This window comes from Ochotona curzoniae, unplaced genomic scaffold (assembly GCF_017591425.1).
Source record: "Ochotona curzoniae isolate NIBS_2020 unplaced genomic scaffold, NIBS_Ocur_1.0 contig_64, whole genome shotgun sequence".
NCBI lineage: Eukaryota > Metazoa > Chordata > Mammalia > Lagomorpha > Ochotonidae > Ochotona > Ochotona curzoniae.
This window is the reverse complement of record NW_024466502.1, coordinates 26,483,334-26,499,504: the sequence shown is the minus strand read 5'-3', so window position 1 is coordinate 26,499,504 and position 16,171 is coordinate 26,483,334. Positions and strand designations below refer to the sequence as shown.

Sequence of the window (16,171 nt, the reverse complement as noted above, 5' to 3'; positions counted from 1 at the left end):
CTGAGACTGAAACCCAGACCCTAAGATCTAAGTTGCAAGTGTCTTAAAGCAATACCTTAACAGCTGTGCCACATGCCTGCCCTGGCTACCAGGTTCTTAATCATGTCCTGACATAACGAACTCCATGAAAACCTCATACTGATTCACTGAGCAGCATTCTTATTATCAGTTAATACACTTTTTTTTTTTAAAGATTTATTTTTATTATTTTTTATTGGAAAGGCGGATATACAGAGAGGAGAGACAGAGAGGAAGATCTTCCGTCCGATGATTCACTCCCCAGGTGGCTGCAACGGCCGATACTATGCCGATCCGAAACCAGGAGCCTCTTCCGGGTCTCCCGCACGGGTGCAGGGTCCCAAAGCTTTGGGCTGTCCTCGACTGCCTTCCCGGGCCACAGGCAGGGAGCTGGAAGGGAAGCGGGGCTGCCGGGATTAGAACCGGCGCCCATATGGGATCCCGGGCGTGCAAGGCGAGGACCTTTAACCACTTGCGCCACCGCTCCGGGCCCAGTTAATACACTTTTATAGAACACATTCCTAGTCACCAATAATAAAAGAGAAATAATGCTGAAGCATGAATTTTGTTTTTCTGATCCAGTCAGAAGCACTAAAAATTATCTTAAAATACTTTCTCTGTTACTGCTTCTCCACCATCCAAACAAATGTATGGGGATAATATTTTGTCTGCTTTTAGGGGAAATTTTGATGAAAATTGAAGAAAATGACATGGAATAAGTCCAGGAAAAAAAAAATGAAAGTTTCTACTTGTCAAGAACTGTAAATAAGATTTCTTTATTTTCTGTATGTTTTTCACCATCACAGAAAACCCACACGTACACACTTTTGTTAAGGTGAACTTTAAGTCCTAGAGGAAATCAGTTGTCTTTCAAAATATTTAATTATAGAGAACTTAGGTAATTATACCAGTGGAGCTTTATTTCCAAGAGATGATTTAATGCAAAGTTTCATAATTGCATTTATAACAGCCACAGTATTTTTCAGCACTGTATTTTAGGCACTCTGCTAGCATTCTGAATTTATCAATACATTTAATTCTTTCCACAGTGTTGGAAGACAGGCCTAAGGAATTACCTAGGATCACAGCTAGGAAGTGTCACAGTCATATTGAAAACCAAATACTTCTGGCACCAACCATATTCTTAACCGTAATATTTTGTTTCCTCTCAGGAAGCAGTACTTTCCTTATGCTGCTTAATGAATCAGGCACAGTTAGTCTAGTTCTAGGAAGTAAACTACCAAGTACAGTAAGTGAACGTTCTAAATTGAAGTTGACTTTGAATGTTAAAACATTCCTTTGCTACTTGGAGCATCTGCTGCCTTATTGTCATGATAGCGATTCCTTCCATGAAGGGCACAGATGCTCTACTGTGCACAGAATGACTCTTTTGTAGGTTTTCTTTATTCCTTTTGTGATAAAAAAAATTTTGTCCTTTTCTTTGCAAAGACGTTTTATTATACTGACCCCATGCAATACTTAACTTTACCTTTTGATTTGTTCACTTGAATTTGTGACTTTTCAGAAAACCAGAAATATTACTAAAATTATGGAAAGGTTAGATTAAATAAATCCTCATAGAAAGATCAAGGTCTGTTTAGGAGTGTATCATTTTTATGCACAGTGTTGTAAGACTTTCTCAAAAAGCTGTGACTGCCAAATAAATGACTTCCACACATGTGGGCATTGTTGGGTTTTTCTTTTTTAATTCTAATAAGCAAATGCTAATCTTACTCCTGTTACTGTTTCTAAGTTTTAAATTCATTTTTATTCAGCTCACACAATAAAGATAGTGAATACTTTTCAGCTGAAAACAACTGAATTATTTACCTAACAGGTAAATGTTTTGCTTCATTAGTTAACTAAATCATGCTACTTTCTCTTAAGAGTTATTTAAAAAGAGAAAAGTCATATATCATGTTTTTGTTATAGCTGTATAATTCTTTTCTTTCATTTGTAGGTTTTAACTAAAGAATTTTATAGTCTCCAAGCCTCTTCTGAAAAACGCATTACTGAACTTAAAACACAAAACTCTGAGTATCAAGCAAGACTGGACATTTATGAGAAACTGGAAAAAGAACTTGATGAAATAATAATGCAGACTGCGGAAAGTAAGTCTCCCCCGAACTTCCAGTGCACATACATGCACATGCGTGCACACACACACACAAACTTTTTTTCTGGCCAGTGCAAGAAATCTGACATCATTTCTAACCCTATGTTGGTGTATAATTGTTTTAAGAATAGTTGGTGATGATTTTTTTTTAGATATATTATTAGATATTAAAATGTTTTTGGTATTCTATGTTTTAAAAAGTAGTTCATCTTTATTATAACTGTTATAATCAAAGAACAAATACAAAGCTGGGTATCTGGCCTCAAAGTCAAAACACTTACTGAAGACACCTGTGCTATGTTAGAGTGCCTAGGGTTGACTCAGCACTTTTCTCCTGGCTGCAGCTTCACACTAACACAAACCCTGAGAGGCAGCAATGATGACTCAGTTGATTGCCTTCCTGCCACATGTATGTGACATCTGGGTAGAGCTCCTGTGCTCCCAATTTCAGCCATATTCCAAAACCATTGCAGCCATTTAGAAAGGGAACCATTGGATGGGAGTTCTTTCACTGTCCTTCTGCCTATCGAAAAATATAGTTAGGGCCTGGTGGAGTGGCCTAGCGGCTGAAGTCCACGCCTTGAATGAGCCAGGATCCCATATGGGCGCCAGTTCTAATCCCGGCAGCTCCTCTTTCCATCCAGCTCCCTGCCTGTGGCCTGGGAAAGCAGTCAAGGACAGCCCAAAGCCTTAGGACCCTGCACCCCTGTGTGGCAGACCTGGAAGAAGTTCCTGGATCCTGACTTCTGACTGGCATAGCATTGGCCTTTGCGTTCACTTGGGGAGTGAATCATCGGACGGAAGATCTTCCTCTCTGTCTCTCCTCCTCCGTGTATATCTGACTTTCCAATAAATAAATAAATCTTTACTATATATATATATAGTTAATTTTTTTAGAAAGGAAGAATAGGTTAAATATGATGTATTTCACTTTTTGTTTAGTTCGTTCAAAAAAATTGGGGATAGGGATTTCATGCAAATAATTTTCATCTCATAGGAATTTGTGTATTCTCCTGGGAGAAACAAGCATTACTATAAGCCATAAGCAAGACATAGGCAGTTCCCAGTGAGAGTACAGAAGAGATCAAGATTGAATTCCACATTGGATCAAGAAAGATGACACTTCAATTGTGTCTTAACAAATGAGTAGGATTTCATTAGGTGTACCTTTATAGTTCTTTCTTTCTCTTGTGTTGCTCTCTTCCTGCCCTGTTCCTAGCTCCAGGCAGTACTTTCAATTAAAATTTCACCACTGGCTGATTTTTTTTTTTTGCTATAGTACATTATTTGTGTTTAAAATGGGAAATAACAGTGACATTCTTTTACTGCAATATAATTTTTTTAAAGACTTACTTATTTTGTTAGAAAGGCATATTTACAGAGAGGAGAGCTGAAAGAAAGATCTTCTGTCCACTGGTTCACTCCCCGACTAGCCTTATCAGCCGGAGCTAAGCTGACCCAAAGCCAGGAGCCAGGAGCTTCTTCCGGGTCTCACACATGGGTACAGGGTTCCAATGCTTTGGGCCATTCTCAACAGCTTTCCCAGGCCAGAAACAGGGAGCTGGATGGGAAGTAGAGCAGCTGGCACATGAACCAGTGCCTGTATGGGATCCCAGTGGATGCAAGGCAAGTATTTAGCCATTGAGTCATCATGTTGGGCCTTGCAATAGAATATGAGTCAAAGTGATGGCTAAATGATTTGGGGTATTTATGAAATGATTATATTTATAGGTCTATTTAAGTAAAATTTAATTCCTGTTGTCTAATTTTCCACTTCCAAAGTCAGTGTCTGTGACTACAACAGAATCCAAATTCGTCCTGTTTCTTCTCTAAAGTCATTGTAATCTTTATAAAATGCAGGTTTGATCATATCTCTGTATTGTCATTGTTAAGACTACATGAAGTCGTAATCCTTAAGGTGACTTTTTGTGATCAAACACTTGTTATGCCTTTCTGCTATTCATGTCTTAGCATTCTTATGATGCCATATTGTTTTGAAAGTTCTGTACTTTTGTTTCTGAATTCTAAAGCCTTGCATATATTCCTTTGTATAAACAAAATACAGTGAAACCCATTTACAAAAAAAAAAAAATTAAAACCCAGCCAATAAAATTTTGGTTGACTATTGAATATTTTTCCCATTAAAATAGAGAATAAGGCACTGATTTCTATTTCATGACCTCTATTAAATTTTAGCTACTAATCAATGGAGAAAAAAGGAAAAAATAAAATACAAAGATCAGAAAAGAATGGTTATGGTTATACTTTCAGATTACAAAACCTACTATATATTGATGTCTAGTAGAATATAAGAGCATTACGTGAAAATATCCTAGAAGCATTCACTTGAGAAAGTAAATATGAAAGACAATTTGATAATTCCACGTAATTTTTAAACACAGAATGCTCAGGATTAAGACGAACACTGTTAAACAAAATTAAAACTCCTTCAAAATCAAGAAATAAATCATAAAATCTATAAATGTAGTGTGGTCTCAACCATGCCAGCCGACTTTTCTGTATTCACTTTATATGGATGTGTAACAGCCAAAGCAATTTTGAGAAAAGAATAAGATTGGATGGTCTAAACTGCCCAGATTTAAGACTTACCATAAAGCTACTCTGTCTGACTGGTATAGTATAATGTGGTATAAGGAACAGAACAGAGAACTCAAATAAGACCCTTTTTTAAATGATTTTTTGATTTTTTAAAATTACATACTGCTTTGTTTGAGAGGCAAAATTAGTAGACACAGATTTTTTTTTAATTTCAGTTTTTTTTTGAAAGGCAGAGTTAACAGAGACAGAAGGAGAACCAGAGAGAATCGTCCATCCACCAGTTTACTCTCCAGGGTAAACAGCTTCAGTGACTGGGGCTGACTGGGCCAAATGGAGAGCCAGGAGCTTTATCTCAGTCTCCTGGATGGGGACAAGATTTACGTGCTGAGGTCAGTTCTGCCACTTTCCCAGGCACATTAGCAGGAAGCTGGATCAGAAGTGGAGCTTCTGGGATACAAACTGTTTTAACAAAGCAAAAAAAAAAAAAAAAAACCAGACAAAAAAACACACACTCAGGTTTCTTAAAAAGTTTGTTCAATAAATGTTAATAAAAATTGAACATCTTTATCAATGAACCTCAGTATACCAGTGAACCACAGTATACCAATATTAGTTTGCAATGATGTCTAAATATAGTAGCTAAAATTAAAAAAAAAAAAAAACTTAAACCGAAGTCATACTTGAGTAACTTTGCAGCTAGGAATCAGCTCAGAGTTTTTTGGCCCCTGCCAGCGTTCACTTTAAAGAAATATATAGTCAAAGGAAATGTGATACGGTAGGAGGTCAGGGAGAATTTGAAGGTGCTATACTGTTGGTTTTGCAGATGGAGCAAGGTGTTAAACTAAGGCGTGCAACCAGTCTCAAGAAACAAAGAGATGAGGAAATGGACTCTGCACAGTAGCCTTGAGACAGAACTTTAGCCCAGTGAGACTGACTGCTTTTGGACTTCTGACCTCTAGAACTATAAGATAATAAATTTGCGTTTATTTATGGCATGCTATAGCCCAATGAAGAAAGAAAATTGTCCAATTTAAAAACACCAGTCAAAAGTCCAGGTGTGGGAAGCCTTTTTCTGCCGAGGATCATTTGGATATTTGTAAGATCATTCTTGAACCATACAAAATTATCAACTTCAAAATTGGTGTGCTATAGTTTTCTTTAATTTAGAGGAACTATTCACTTTTGCCATAATAGAGCCAGAGATGATTTCCTAAGCCTGTGGACTGAATGTTCACTAACTCAGAGCCGAACATTTTGCAAAACAAAGATGTATGCCTGGCCAATAAGCAGAATAAAAGTATTCCACATTGTTAGTCATGAAGCAAATGCCAATTAAAAGCCCTATGATGGTCACCATTGTGACATAGCAAGTTAAGCTGCCACCTTTAACACTGACATCCTCAAAGTATATATGTACACTATTCCAAGCCCCCTGCTGATCTACTTCTCATCCATCTCACTGCTAATAGCCTGAAGAAGTAGCAGAAAGTGTTCCAGGTACTTGGACCCCTGCCACACAGGTTCCTGGGAGACCTGGATGGAGCTCTTGGCTCCTTACTTCAGCTCACTTCAGCCCTGACAGTTGCTGCCATCCTGGGAGTGAATCAGCGGATGGAAACTTGTTTCTCTTTCTCTTCTCTTTTCTCTCTCACTCTGTCTCTGTCTCTATCTATCTCTCTCTTCCCTTTCCCTGTATAACTTTGTAATAAAAATAAAATGAATCTTTGAAAAAAAGTTCAAATTGCCTGTTACAAATGCTGATGAGAATACGAAGCAACTGAAAAATTCTTATGAAGTAACCAAAGGACTCAGTGATCCAACAATTCCATTCCTAATTATTTACCCAGGGTAAATGAAAGCATATATACAACAAGGTTTTATCCAGGGGCTGGCAGTAAGGTGTTGCAGCTGCCTGCTGCAGTAGTATCCTGTATGGGTGCTAGTTGGAGTCCCTGCTGCTCCATGTAACATCCAGCTCCCTGCTCATGTGCCTGGAATGGTCCAGGCCATTGGGACCCTGCACCAATGTGGGAGACCCAGAAGAAGCTTTTGGTTCCTGGTTTCTGACCATCCCAACTCTGGTCATTGCAGCCATTTGGGGAGCAAACCAGCAGATGGAAGATCTCTCTCTTTTTCCCTCTCTTTCCCTGTCTGTAACTCTGCCTTTCAAATAAGTAAATAAATCTTTAAGAAAAAGAAGAAGAAAAGAATTGAAGGTGGATGATGAGCTATAATTGATGAACTGCTGAGCTGTTCATAGTTGCTTTGTTCAAAATGGCGAAAATCTAGTAACAGTTCTGGAGTTTGTTACAGGATCAGAGAAACCTTCATGCATTCATAGAGGAGAATAAGACTCCTCAGTAGAAACAGCTGATTTACTCCATAATATGGGTGAATCTGCAAATGTTTTGCTTGATCTTATAGCCTTTCCTGAAAAGGTCCATGCAGTATGATTAAATTTTTTCAAGTTTTAGAACAGACAAACTATGTTTGGTTAAAAAACTAGAACAGTACTTTTCTCTAAATATGGCTGTCACCATAGTTAACTAGGCAAAGAGTTGGGAGGGAACTTTCCAGAATGTTCAGTGCTTTTGTATATCTTATGTTACATGTGCGTTTACCTTTCAGAACTTTTATTAGCTTCAAAACTTGGTTGAATGGTAGATTTAAGATTTTTATTTTCACCATACCTAGGTTTTGTATTATGAAAATAATTGGGGCCAGCACCATGTTGTAGTAGGGTAAGACGTCACCTGCATTGCTGGCATCCTATATGAGTGAACCAGCAGACTGAAGATCTTTCTCCCTCTCTGTTTCTGTCACTCTCTGTGACTCTGCCTTTCGAATAAAAATAAATAAATATTTTTAAAAAGAAGAAAAGAAGGTGGATATTGAGCTTTAGTTAATCAACTGCTGAGCTGTGTTCTGAGAGTGAAATTTGCCTAAGTGTGTAACTTACTTTGAAATGCATTAGATGGTGAATAAAAGGATGGATAGATGTGTGATCCGCATGTATAGTAACAGTGTTTAAATTAAAGCCAAACATTTGGTATAAGAGTGTATATTTCACAGTTCTTCCAGCATTTCTATATATGTAAACATTTCATAAAATCTTTAGGAAAATGTAGACATTAGTTTTTGTTATGTTGCCTTAACTGTACTGGAGGATCAGTAATTAGGTTTTTCATTATCAGCTCATCCTAGAAATTATATCCTATTCTTAATGAATACTTCTTGATTAACCAAAATTACATTTTTTATAATGAAGTATACACAGTTTTCAGAGGTTAACCATCCAATTCAGCTAATGTCAGCAGACATGAAAATCATCAGGTTTCATTTACTAAGACATAGCCATCTGAAATTACAGAATCCTGTCAACACTTGTTTTCTTGTCAGAATTGTTTTCTTTGAACCAAGTAAATGTATTATTAGAATATTTCAGTTTAGTTTAAAAGTTGTTAAAATTCTAAGTGTTGTCTAAATGCCAAATAGAATTAAAAGACTGTTCATCTGTATTTCTGGTTGCATGGCCATTCCCGTCCTGCTTGTAACCCCTGTCAGGTGTTTCTTAGAACTCTGTTCTGCTTTGGAATAACCTTGGCTTGATGGTTTCTCCTCTGTTGGTCTTGTCTGCTCTACCTGGCTCTACCACTGTCTGCTCCAAAAAACAGTGCCCAGCAGGTTTTCTCTAGTTCTCTTCACTTTTTAGATACTTACCAAGTGTGTAACCTATTTTGTGGATTATCTTATTCCTTCCTATAGTTTTTATATGATCTGCTCCTAAAACATGTTCAAAACATTCTGATGGCATTTACATCATTGTACAGTATATTGTGTGTAAGTAAATCACTTGTATAATAGTTACCCTTATGTGTTAATGCGTCCATTAGTATCTAACTAATGGGTTTCCGAGACATTAACAAAATTTACTCTCTCCCCTCTGATTGTTTTTAACTATTTAGGAAAAATGAGAAGCAGACATGTATGTAAATACCATCTCCAGTTTTGCTGGATTGAGTTGAAGAAGTCATCTTGAATATGGAGTTGTCTGATAGCTGATAGCAGTCCTGGCTATAGCATGCATCATCTTGTCCATTGTGCATCATAAACTTTCTTTTTAAAAAAAAAAAGATTTATTTATTTTTATTGGAAAGTCAGATATACAGAGAGGAGGAGAGACAGAGAGGAAGATCTTCCGTCTGATAAGTCACTTCCCAAGTAACCACAATGGCCAATGTTATGCCAGTCCTAAGCCGTGATCCAGGAACTTCTTCTAGGTCTCCCACATGGGTGCAGAGTCCCAAGGCTTTGGGCTGTCCTCAAGTGCTTTCCCAGGCCACTAGCAGGGAGCTGGATGGGAAGCAGAGCTGTCAGGATTAGAACCGGCGCCCATATAGAATCCTGGCTCATTCAAGGCGAGGACTTTAGCCACTAGACCACGCTGGCAGGCCCGCATCATAAACTTTCTAATGTTTTCCAGTTGAAAATGAAGATGAGGCTGAAAGGGTTCTGTTTTCCTACGGCTATGGTGCTAATGTTCCCACAACAGCCAGAAGACGACTAAAACAAAGGTAAAATCAATATGTATTTATTTTAATTATCTACTCAGGCTAAATGTAATTACATTGTGATTTTTGGTAATATGCTTAGTTGGTGATGAAGTTACTTTAGTCTTAGAATGCATGAAGATGAAATTTCTCACTAATTAAACAGCAAGTAATGATCATACATTTTATATATATATATTTGAGTATAATGATTAAAAATATATATGTCAGAATTTTCATATCTAGTAGTTATCTTTTGGGATACTTCTTTAAATTACCATAACAGGATATTCTACCTGTATTGGTCAGTGTTTTAGTTGACCTATCTAATATTTTCTTGATTTTTCTAATTCATTGTAGTTTGAAAATAAATCACTGTCTGCCCCCATCTGCTATTGCATCAGATGGGAATGTCTCCACCTGACTTCCAAAGCTCTCTTTATTTAAGTCCCATTTCTCCAGCCTTTTAAACTTCTCTACTTGACATGAGGGTAGGTCTATCTCTTTGCCTGTGAATATCTGTTTATTCATGTCACAAAGCAGAATATATCTGTTAATACATTAGCTGTGGTTCCCCAAGTGATTTTCCCAACCTGGTGCAAAGTTCTGCAGGATTATAGACCATATCTTAGTCTCATTTTTTCTCAGTTTTCTCTACCTAGCTCACTGAGAGATGATTAGTAGAATTATTTCTTCATTAAGTATCTGAGGATTAAAGATTTAAAGCTGCCTCCTTGCCAGCCTGGGCTAGGCTATAGCACCCATCAGTGAGACTAAAATGGGTGTAAGCCAGTTAGGCTAGGCTGTAATACCCATTGATGAGTGTCAAGATTGGGGACCACCCGTGACAGTCTGGACAGCAGCACTCACCAGCCCATGTGAGATCCTTTGCTGGGAGTGGGCCTAACAGGGGAACTTAAGGAACTTTCCTGCTAGGCCATAGCTTCCACTGGTAAACATGAAGCATGAGATCTGGGGCTGGGAATAGGCCAGACAAGGCTGAATTGCAGCACCCTTTGACATACTTGTGAGCCAGGTCTGATAGCAGGCTTGGCAGGGTCAGTCAGCAGTACACACTCGCACAAGTGAGAGCCAGGACAGAGTGTAGGCCAGGCTGCAGCACCTGTGAGTTCACATGGTGGCTGGGGCTGGGCTAAGTTATGCTAGGCTTCTGTACCCACCAGTGAGAGCTAGGACTGAAAGTGGGTTGGGCTAAGCCAGGTTATAGCACCTGCTAGCGAATGCCAACACTGGGATCAGGCCATTTCAGACTGGCATGCACAAGACCTGGTGCTTGGAGCAGACCTAGCAGGGGAACTTCAGGGACTCCATTGCTGGGCCACTTCTTCCAGTGGTGAGAGTGAGAGCTGGGACTGGGAACAGATCAACTTGGGCTTGGCTGTGACATTTGCTGGCATGTATGAGCACCAGAATATGTGCATTTCAGCCAGACTAGGCTGCAGTACCTGCAGGCAAGTTTCATGCTTGGCTGGACCACAGTACCTCCTGGCAGGTATAAGACCAGTGGCTGAGAGAATGCCTGTCAGGTAAACAGTGGACACTCCCCCGTTAAGCTTTACCTACCCCTGGTGAACATGAGAACCTGGGCTGGTGATAGACCAGGTTGGACAAGGCAGAGACACCTGTCAGGGTGAGTCTGAGGTTGGATTGGGCTGTGCTAAGCTGCAGAACCCAGGGGTATGCATAAGAGACAAATTGGTGCAGATTGGGCTGTGGTAGCATGCAACAGATGTTGGCATGTGTGGAAACTGGGGCCTAGGTGGGAAGTTATTAGGGGTCACCCCAAGTATGCTGTGATGCCTGCTGCTATACACGAGAACCAGGTCCATGGTCTGCTGGCTGAACTGGACAGCAGCACCCAACAGTTCACATGATATGGGGCTTCGACAGGCTGTACTGGGCAGCTCTAACCACCAGTATGTGCACAACCTGGTACAAGTGACAGACTAAACCTCACCCAGCACTGGCTGGTGCACACAACAGTTAAGTCTTGAGATCACCAAGGTTTCTTGGTGGGCACCACAACTGGACCACTGGACTCAGATCCCAGCCACAGAGAAAAATCACAGGAAGTGTAGTCTGACCTGAGAATGCATGTGTCAGGACTGGGCCTCCTCAGTTGCTGTTGCCTGTGCAGTAGACACCATGCTGTGATGCACAGAAGAGACAGGACATCTAGCTCATCTAGGCCAGCAAAAGACATCAACTGCCTTGTCAAACGATGGAAAGCAGAACAGGTTGGACAATTCTCCAGGACAAGCTTTGCAACATGTTACTGGGTTTGTGAATACACACTGAGGTGAATTTGATCAGCCAACAGTCCTTGGAAAGATTTTCTGAGCCTTGGACCAATGAAACCAACAATTTCTCACAACTATCAAAACTACTCAAGTAACACCCTCAGAACACTCTTTCCCAAATCAGGGTCTCTAAGGTATCATCATCCCTGGAAGGGCCTCATACCTGGCCCTTCTAACCCTAATCAGAGGCCCACATGGACATGCATCTCTCTCAGCTGTTTAAACAATATTACAAATAAAATAAAAAATTGAAAAATCTGCTTCCTTGTTTGTTCATTTTTTTATGTGAATTGATGAAGTAGATGTTTAGAGACACTCAACCCTAGGCAACAGAAAAAATCTCTTAACTCATACTTTTGTAAAAACTTTGAAATGATATCTCTAAGATTGAAATTTCCTTACGACTATCTAAAATGATGTAGGACATAGAATATCTTACGGAAAGTAACAAAACAATGTTCAGGAGTTAAGCCTGTTACTGATTAACGGAATTATCTGCCAAGTTTGGATCAAGGACGGAAGAATAGGAAATATCCATTTGTAGCTGGACTGATTAGATCTGCCTGGTAAAGGTTCAAGTATTTCTAAATTATGTCATATTTAAACAATCAGTTGTAGTCCTGACTCTTACCATTCTTTCCAAAGATCACTGTCAGTGACCTGGAAGATTTTATCATTGTCAACCTATCTCTATGTTTTGAGTGTAATGTTGCATAGGGAGAAAGGTAGTTAAATGGCTATGAGAATTCTTTCTCTGTGCTAAATGATTGATAACGTGAAAATCAAAAGTAAATGGGGAAAGTTCACTCTCTTCTCTATTTTAACATCTGAATCCCTCCAGTGAACTTTTTTTTTAGCCCCAAATGCTGAGTTCCTTTGAAATTGGAAGCAATTATTGTTGTTATATCATACTATTTTTAGTTTCTGAAAACAGAGATTGATTTCTTTAATATTTACTGTGAAGATTTAAGGAACCACATCTGATTCATATTTTGAATAATCGTAACTGTTCAAATATTTCTAAAGATTCTATCACCAAGCTATCTATGTGCCTTGAACAAGTGCCTAATGGGTATGCTATTAATATGCCCTGCCAGCTGGTGCCAGGCATTCTTCTCATGGTGAGCCAGAGAGTTATTTTGAGGAAGTGCTTCTCAGGTCATCTAAACTGAGGGAAGGGAAAGTGAGACTAGATATCCAAAGGGACATTTATGCATTCCTAAACCCATTCATTCAAGAGCTTTTATTGAGTGCCTACTGTATTCCTAAACTTGACCAGTGGCATCGAAGACCAATTAGGGTGGGATGTCTTTCTGAAGTGTACAAGATCCATATTTTTTAGTAGGTACGAATAAAAAAGATGTATGTTCTTTTTAAGATGGAAGGAAAGCTGCCTTTCAAAGAATATGTAATTAAACCTTCAAATTTGAAATTAAAGCAATAGAAACTTAAGGTGAATTAGAAAATGACTCAGAGTAGTAAATGAATTTCCATACTAAAAGTTTGCAGTATATATCAGTCTTTAACAAAAATACTTCAAAAACATCAAAGGTACTTTTTTCTCAAGTATTACAAAAAATATTATGCTCATCTCTAAGTTGGTTTTAAAATTTCATACATTTAACAACTGGAATCATATATTTTAGAGTAATATTTAATTGGAAGGAAATTTCTAAATAAGAATATGTTTCATAAAATTAAGGAAACTACTAGTAATCTTACCACCTAAAATAACTATTCAGAAATATTTATGTGTGTGTTTGTTACATACTCGGAGTTTCTTATGTGCAGTTTAGTAGTTAAATTTTTCATTTTCGCATTCTGTATTAAACATTGTCTTAGCATCATATATTCCTCTAAAAGATCATTTTAATGGTTATCCAAAATTTCAGTTTCTAGGACTTCTGGTTTAAAAGCCTATATTGCTGTTAAATTTAATAGCCTCTAAAAAATTTCATTGGTTGCCATTTCTACCCAAGGAACACTATGAAATTAAGGTTTGAAAAAGAAAATGGATGTGATGTCCTCTACACGGTGCATGGCATAAAGTAGATATTCGACAAATGCTAATTTATCGCACCAACTAATATGTTCTTAAAGTAAATGGCATAATTAATTTTACAGGAAAAGCCAGGTTCTAGAACCTTTCACTAGACAGCATTTGAGTTTTCCTTTAAGCTGATTTTGTTTTAGACTTTTAATGAAGCCTCTTGAAATAATTACTAGGGACACCCTCTAGACATGAAACTAGTTTTTAAATTCTGTTTCTTTGATATTACATTTTTAATATATTGTAATGCCAATTCTGGTTAAAGTGGTATCATAATCAGATTTTTGTTTTACTTTTAAAGATAACTCTCAAAATACCTGTTAAACACATTGTAATTATAAAATAAGATTACTCAACATTTTGAAATTTCATAGAGGTATGAAAGGTAACTAAATACTGCATTAAACACTCTTCTAGGACACAATTGTGGAAAGTTAAAAGGGCTTATACAATTAAAGTAGATTAAAATGGGCTCTTCTTAACTTGACTGAACTTGAAAATCTGAAGTAATGTTTTCGTTTCAGTTGTGACTGTTTTGAAAATAGCAAACAAGATTTTCTGGTTATGTGTTTTGGTTGAGCTTTTTAACCTGCCCCACTAAATAGGTGACACCCAGGCAATAACATGGTCTTAGTGTTTTTCTCTGTTTTGACTGACCTGAATATGGAGGATTCTGAAAGTTTTCAGATCTTTAAAATTGTAGGATTTACTACATGCTGTAAATTTTTGCGTTAGTTTCTAATTGTATATAAAGAGCTGTAAGTTGAAACTTTCACAATGTATGGCTTTATAATAAGCAGAGGAAAGTAGCAAATTTCAGTGCCTAATGAGGATTGTCTTTCCCTCCTTTATTCTCATATATGTGAGTTGTCGTTTCTATTCTGGGTTTAGCCTGGCCCAGCCCTGGCTGTTGCAGCCATTTGGGGGGTAAACCAGTAAATGCATGATCTCTCTCTTTCTTTTTTCCCTCTCCCTCCTCTCTCTCACTCTGACGTTTAAGCAAATAAATATTTTAAAAATGAAAAAAGAAACCTTTGAAGCTCAGGAAGTACTGAGGAGGCTACAAGATTACCAAGGAGGATAATTTTACCAAGTAACAGGAAAAATTGGGGTTTACTATTTAAATATAATCCCATGTTTGTGGAGGCAGATTTTTGCTCTACCAGTTAAGATGCCAGTTTGGAATACTTACATTCCATATTGGGGTGTCAGAGTTCAAGTGCCAGCTCCGCTCCTGCTGGTTCCTGCTAATCTGAGCCCTGAGTGGCAGCACATGATATTGGCTCATGGGGTTTTGTCCTTGCCACTACCTGTGAGGCCCAGATTAAGTTCCCAGCTCATGACTTTAGCCCATCCCAGCCTCAACCATTGTAGACATGAGGAGTGAACCAGCAGATGAGAGAGCTCTGTCTCTCTTTAGTTAATTAATTTTTTGTAAGTTATAAATTTGTGGTGTTTTTGCATGTTGTCAAATCTAATGTTTGTATAGATAAAAATCACATGGCAATTAATAAAACTACAAGGGAGTATTGTGTGTTGTAACTACTTTACTGTCCCAACATATAGCTTACTAAAGCATTGCTTCCTTGTAAAGTTCAGTACCTCTGTACCAAAAATAATGTAGTTAGAGTCATTTTCCCAGATTAGTTATAGTTACTTTTTGTAAAGAACCCGAAAGAAATTTGTGTTTGTACATTATATTAGAGAGACATAAGCTTACCTCCAGCTGAGAAATTCTTTATTTGTGTTGCTTTAGTTTTAGATAACTGTTCTTTCTTCCTGCTTGTAATAGTGCAGATTTCTAAATAGGATCCTCCTATAATAGCAAATCACTCACCAAAAGCGATGTGCAACATTTAAAGACTTATAAGTCCAAAATGTTATAGAAGTGACTTGGTGTCTGACTTTTGCCTTCTTATCTTACTGACTTCAATCTTTCTTTAAATGTTTAAGTGCCAGTTCACTGTTTCGATGCCAACAATTAACTGTACTTTAATATAGAAGTTCTGACAACCTGAGAATATGGTTTCTAACATTGTATTTATTTGGACAAAATTTACTTACAATAAAATCAATCAAGAAGTATTTATTAAGTACCTGATGTGTTCAGTTGCTACAGATGTGTTGTAGAAGCTACAGAGGATATGAGCACCATTGTTATAGGAGTTGCATATACTAATCAAGAAAGCATTGTTACACTAGAAAGAATACCATAAGATACACAAAATTATGTAATTTAATGGTCTATGATTAGATCTGTCACAGGAATAGAGAACAGTGAAAACCACACAGTCAGAAATGAACAAGGTGAAACTTGAAGGAAACATTTAAAGGAAAGTTGAATTGATAAGCAGCAGGATAATTGGTCTTCACACTGGACAACAGTGGAAAAAGTATACAAACTGTGCAGTGACATTATATGTAGTAGACACATTAATGGAAAATAAGACAATGTGCAGTGAGATTATAGAGGCCCTTGATAGTTTTAAATAATATAGATGTAGAGTAGAATTAAATGTAGGTAAGATTTTATGTGAGTAGAAAAAGAGGATTGGCT

General features: G+C 37.8%; 1 protein-coding gene across 1 annotated transcript in view; it reads left to right on the top strand.

Annotated features, from left to right (window-relative positions):
• Window positions 1-16,171, top strand: part of PIBF1 (progesterone immunomodulatory binding factor 1) — a 207,868-nt gene that overhangs the window by 116,569 nt on the left and 75,128 nt on the right. The window contains exons 13-14 of the mRNA XM_040991299.1: window positions 1,979-2,129; window positions 9,177-9,267. Coding sequence (XP_040847233.1) covers window positions 1,979-2,129; window positions 9,177-9,267 — 242 coding nt within the window. The remainder of the gene's footprint in view (window positions 1-1,978; window positions 2,130-9,176; window positions 9,268-16,171) is intronic.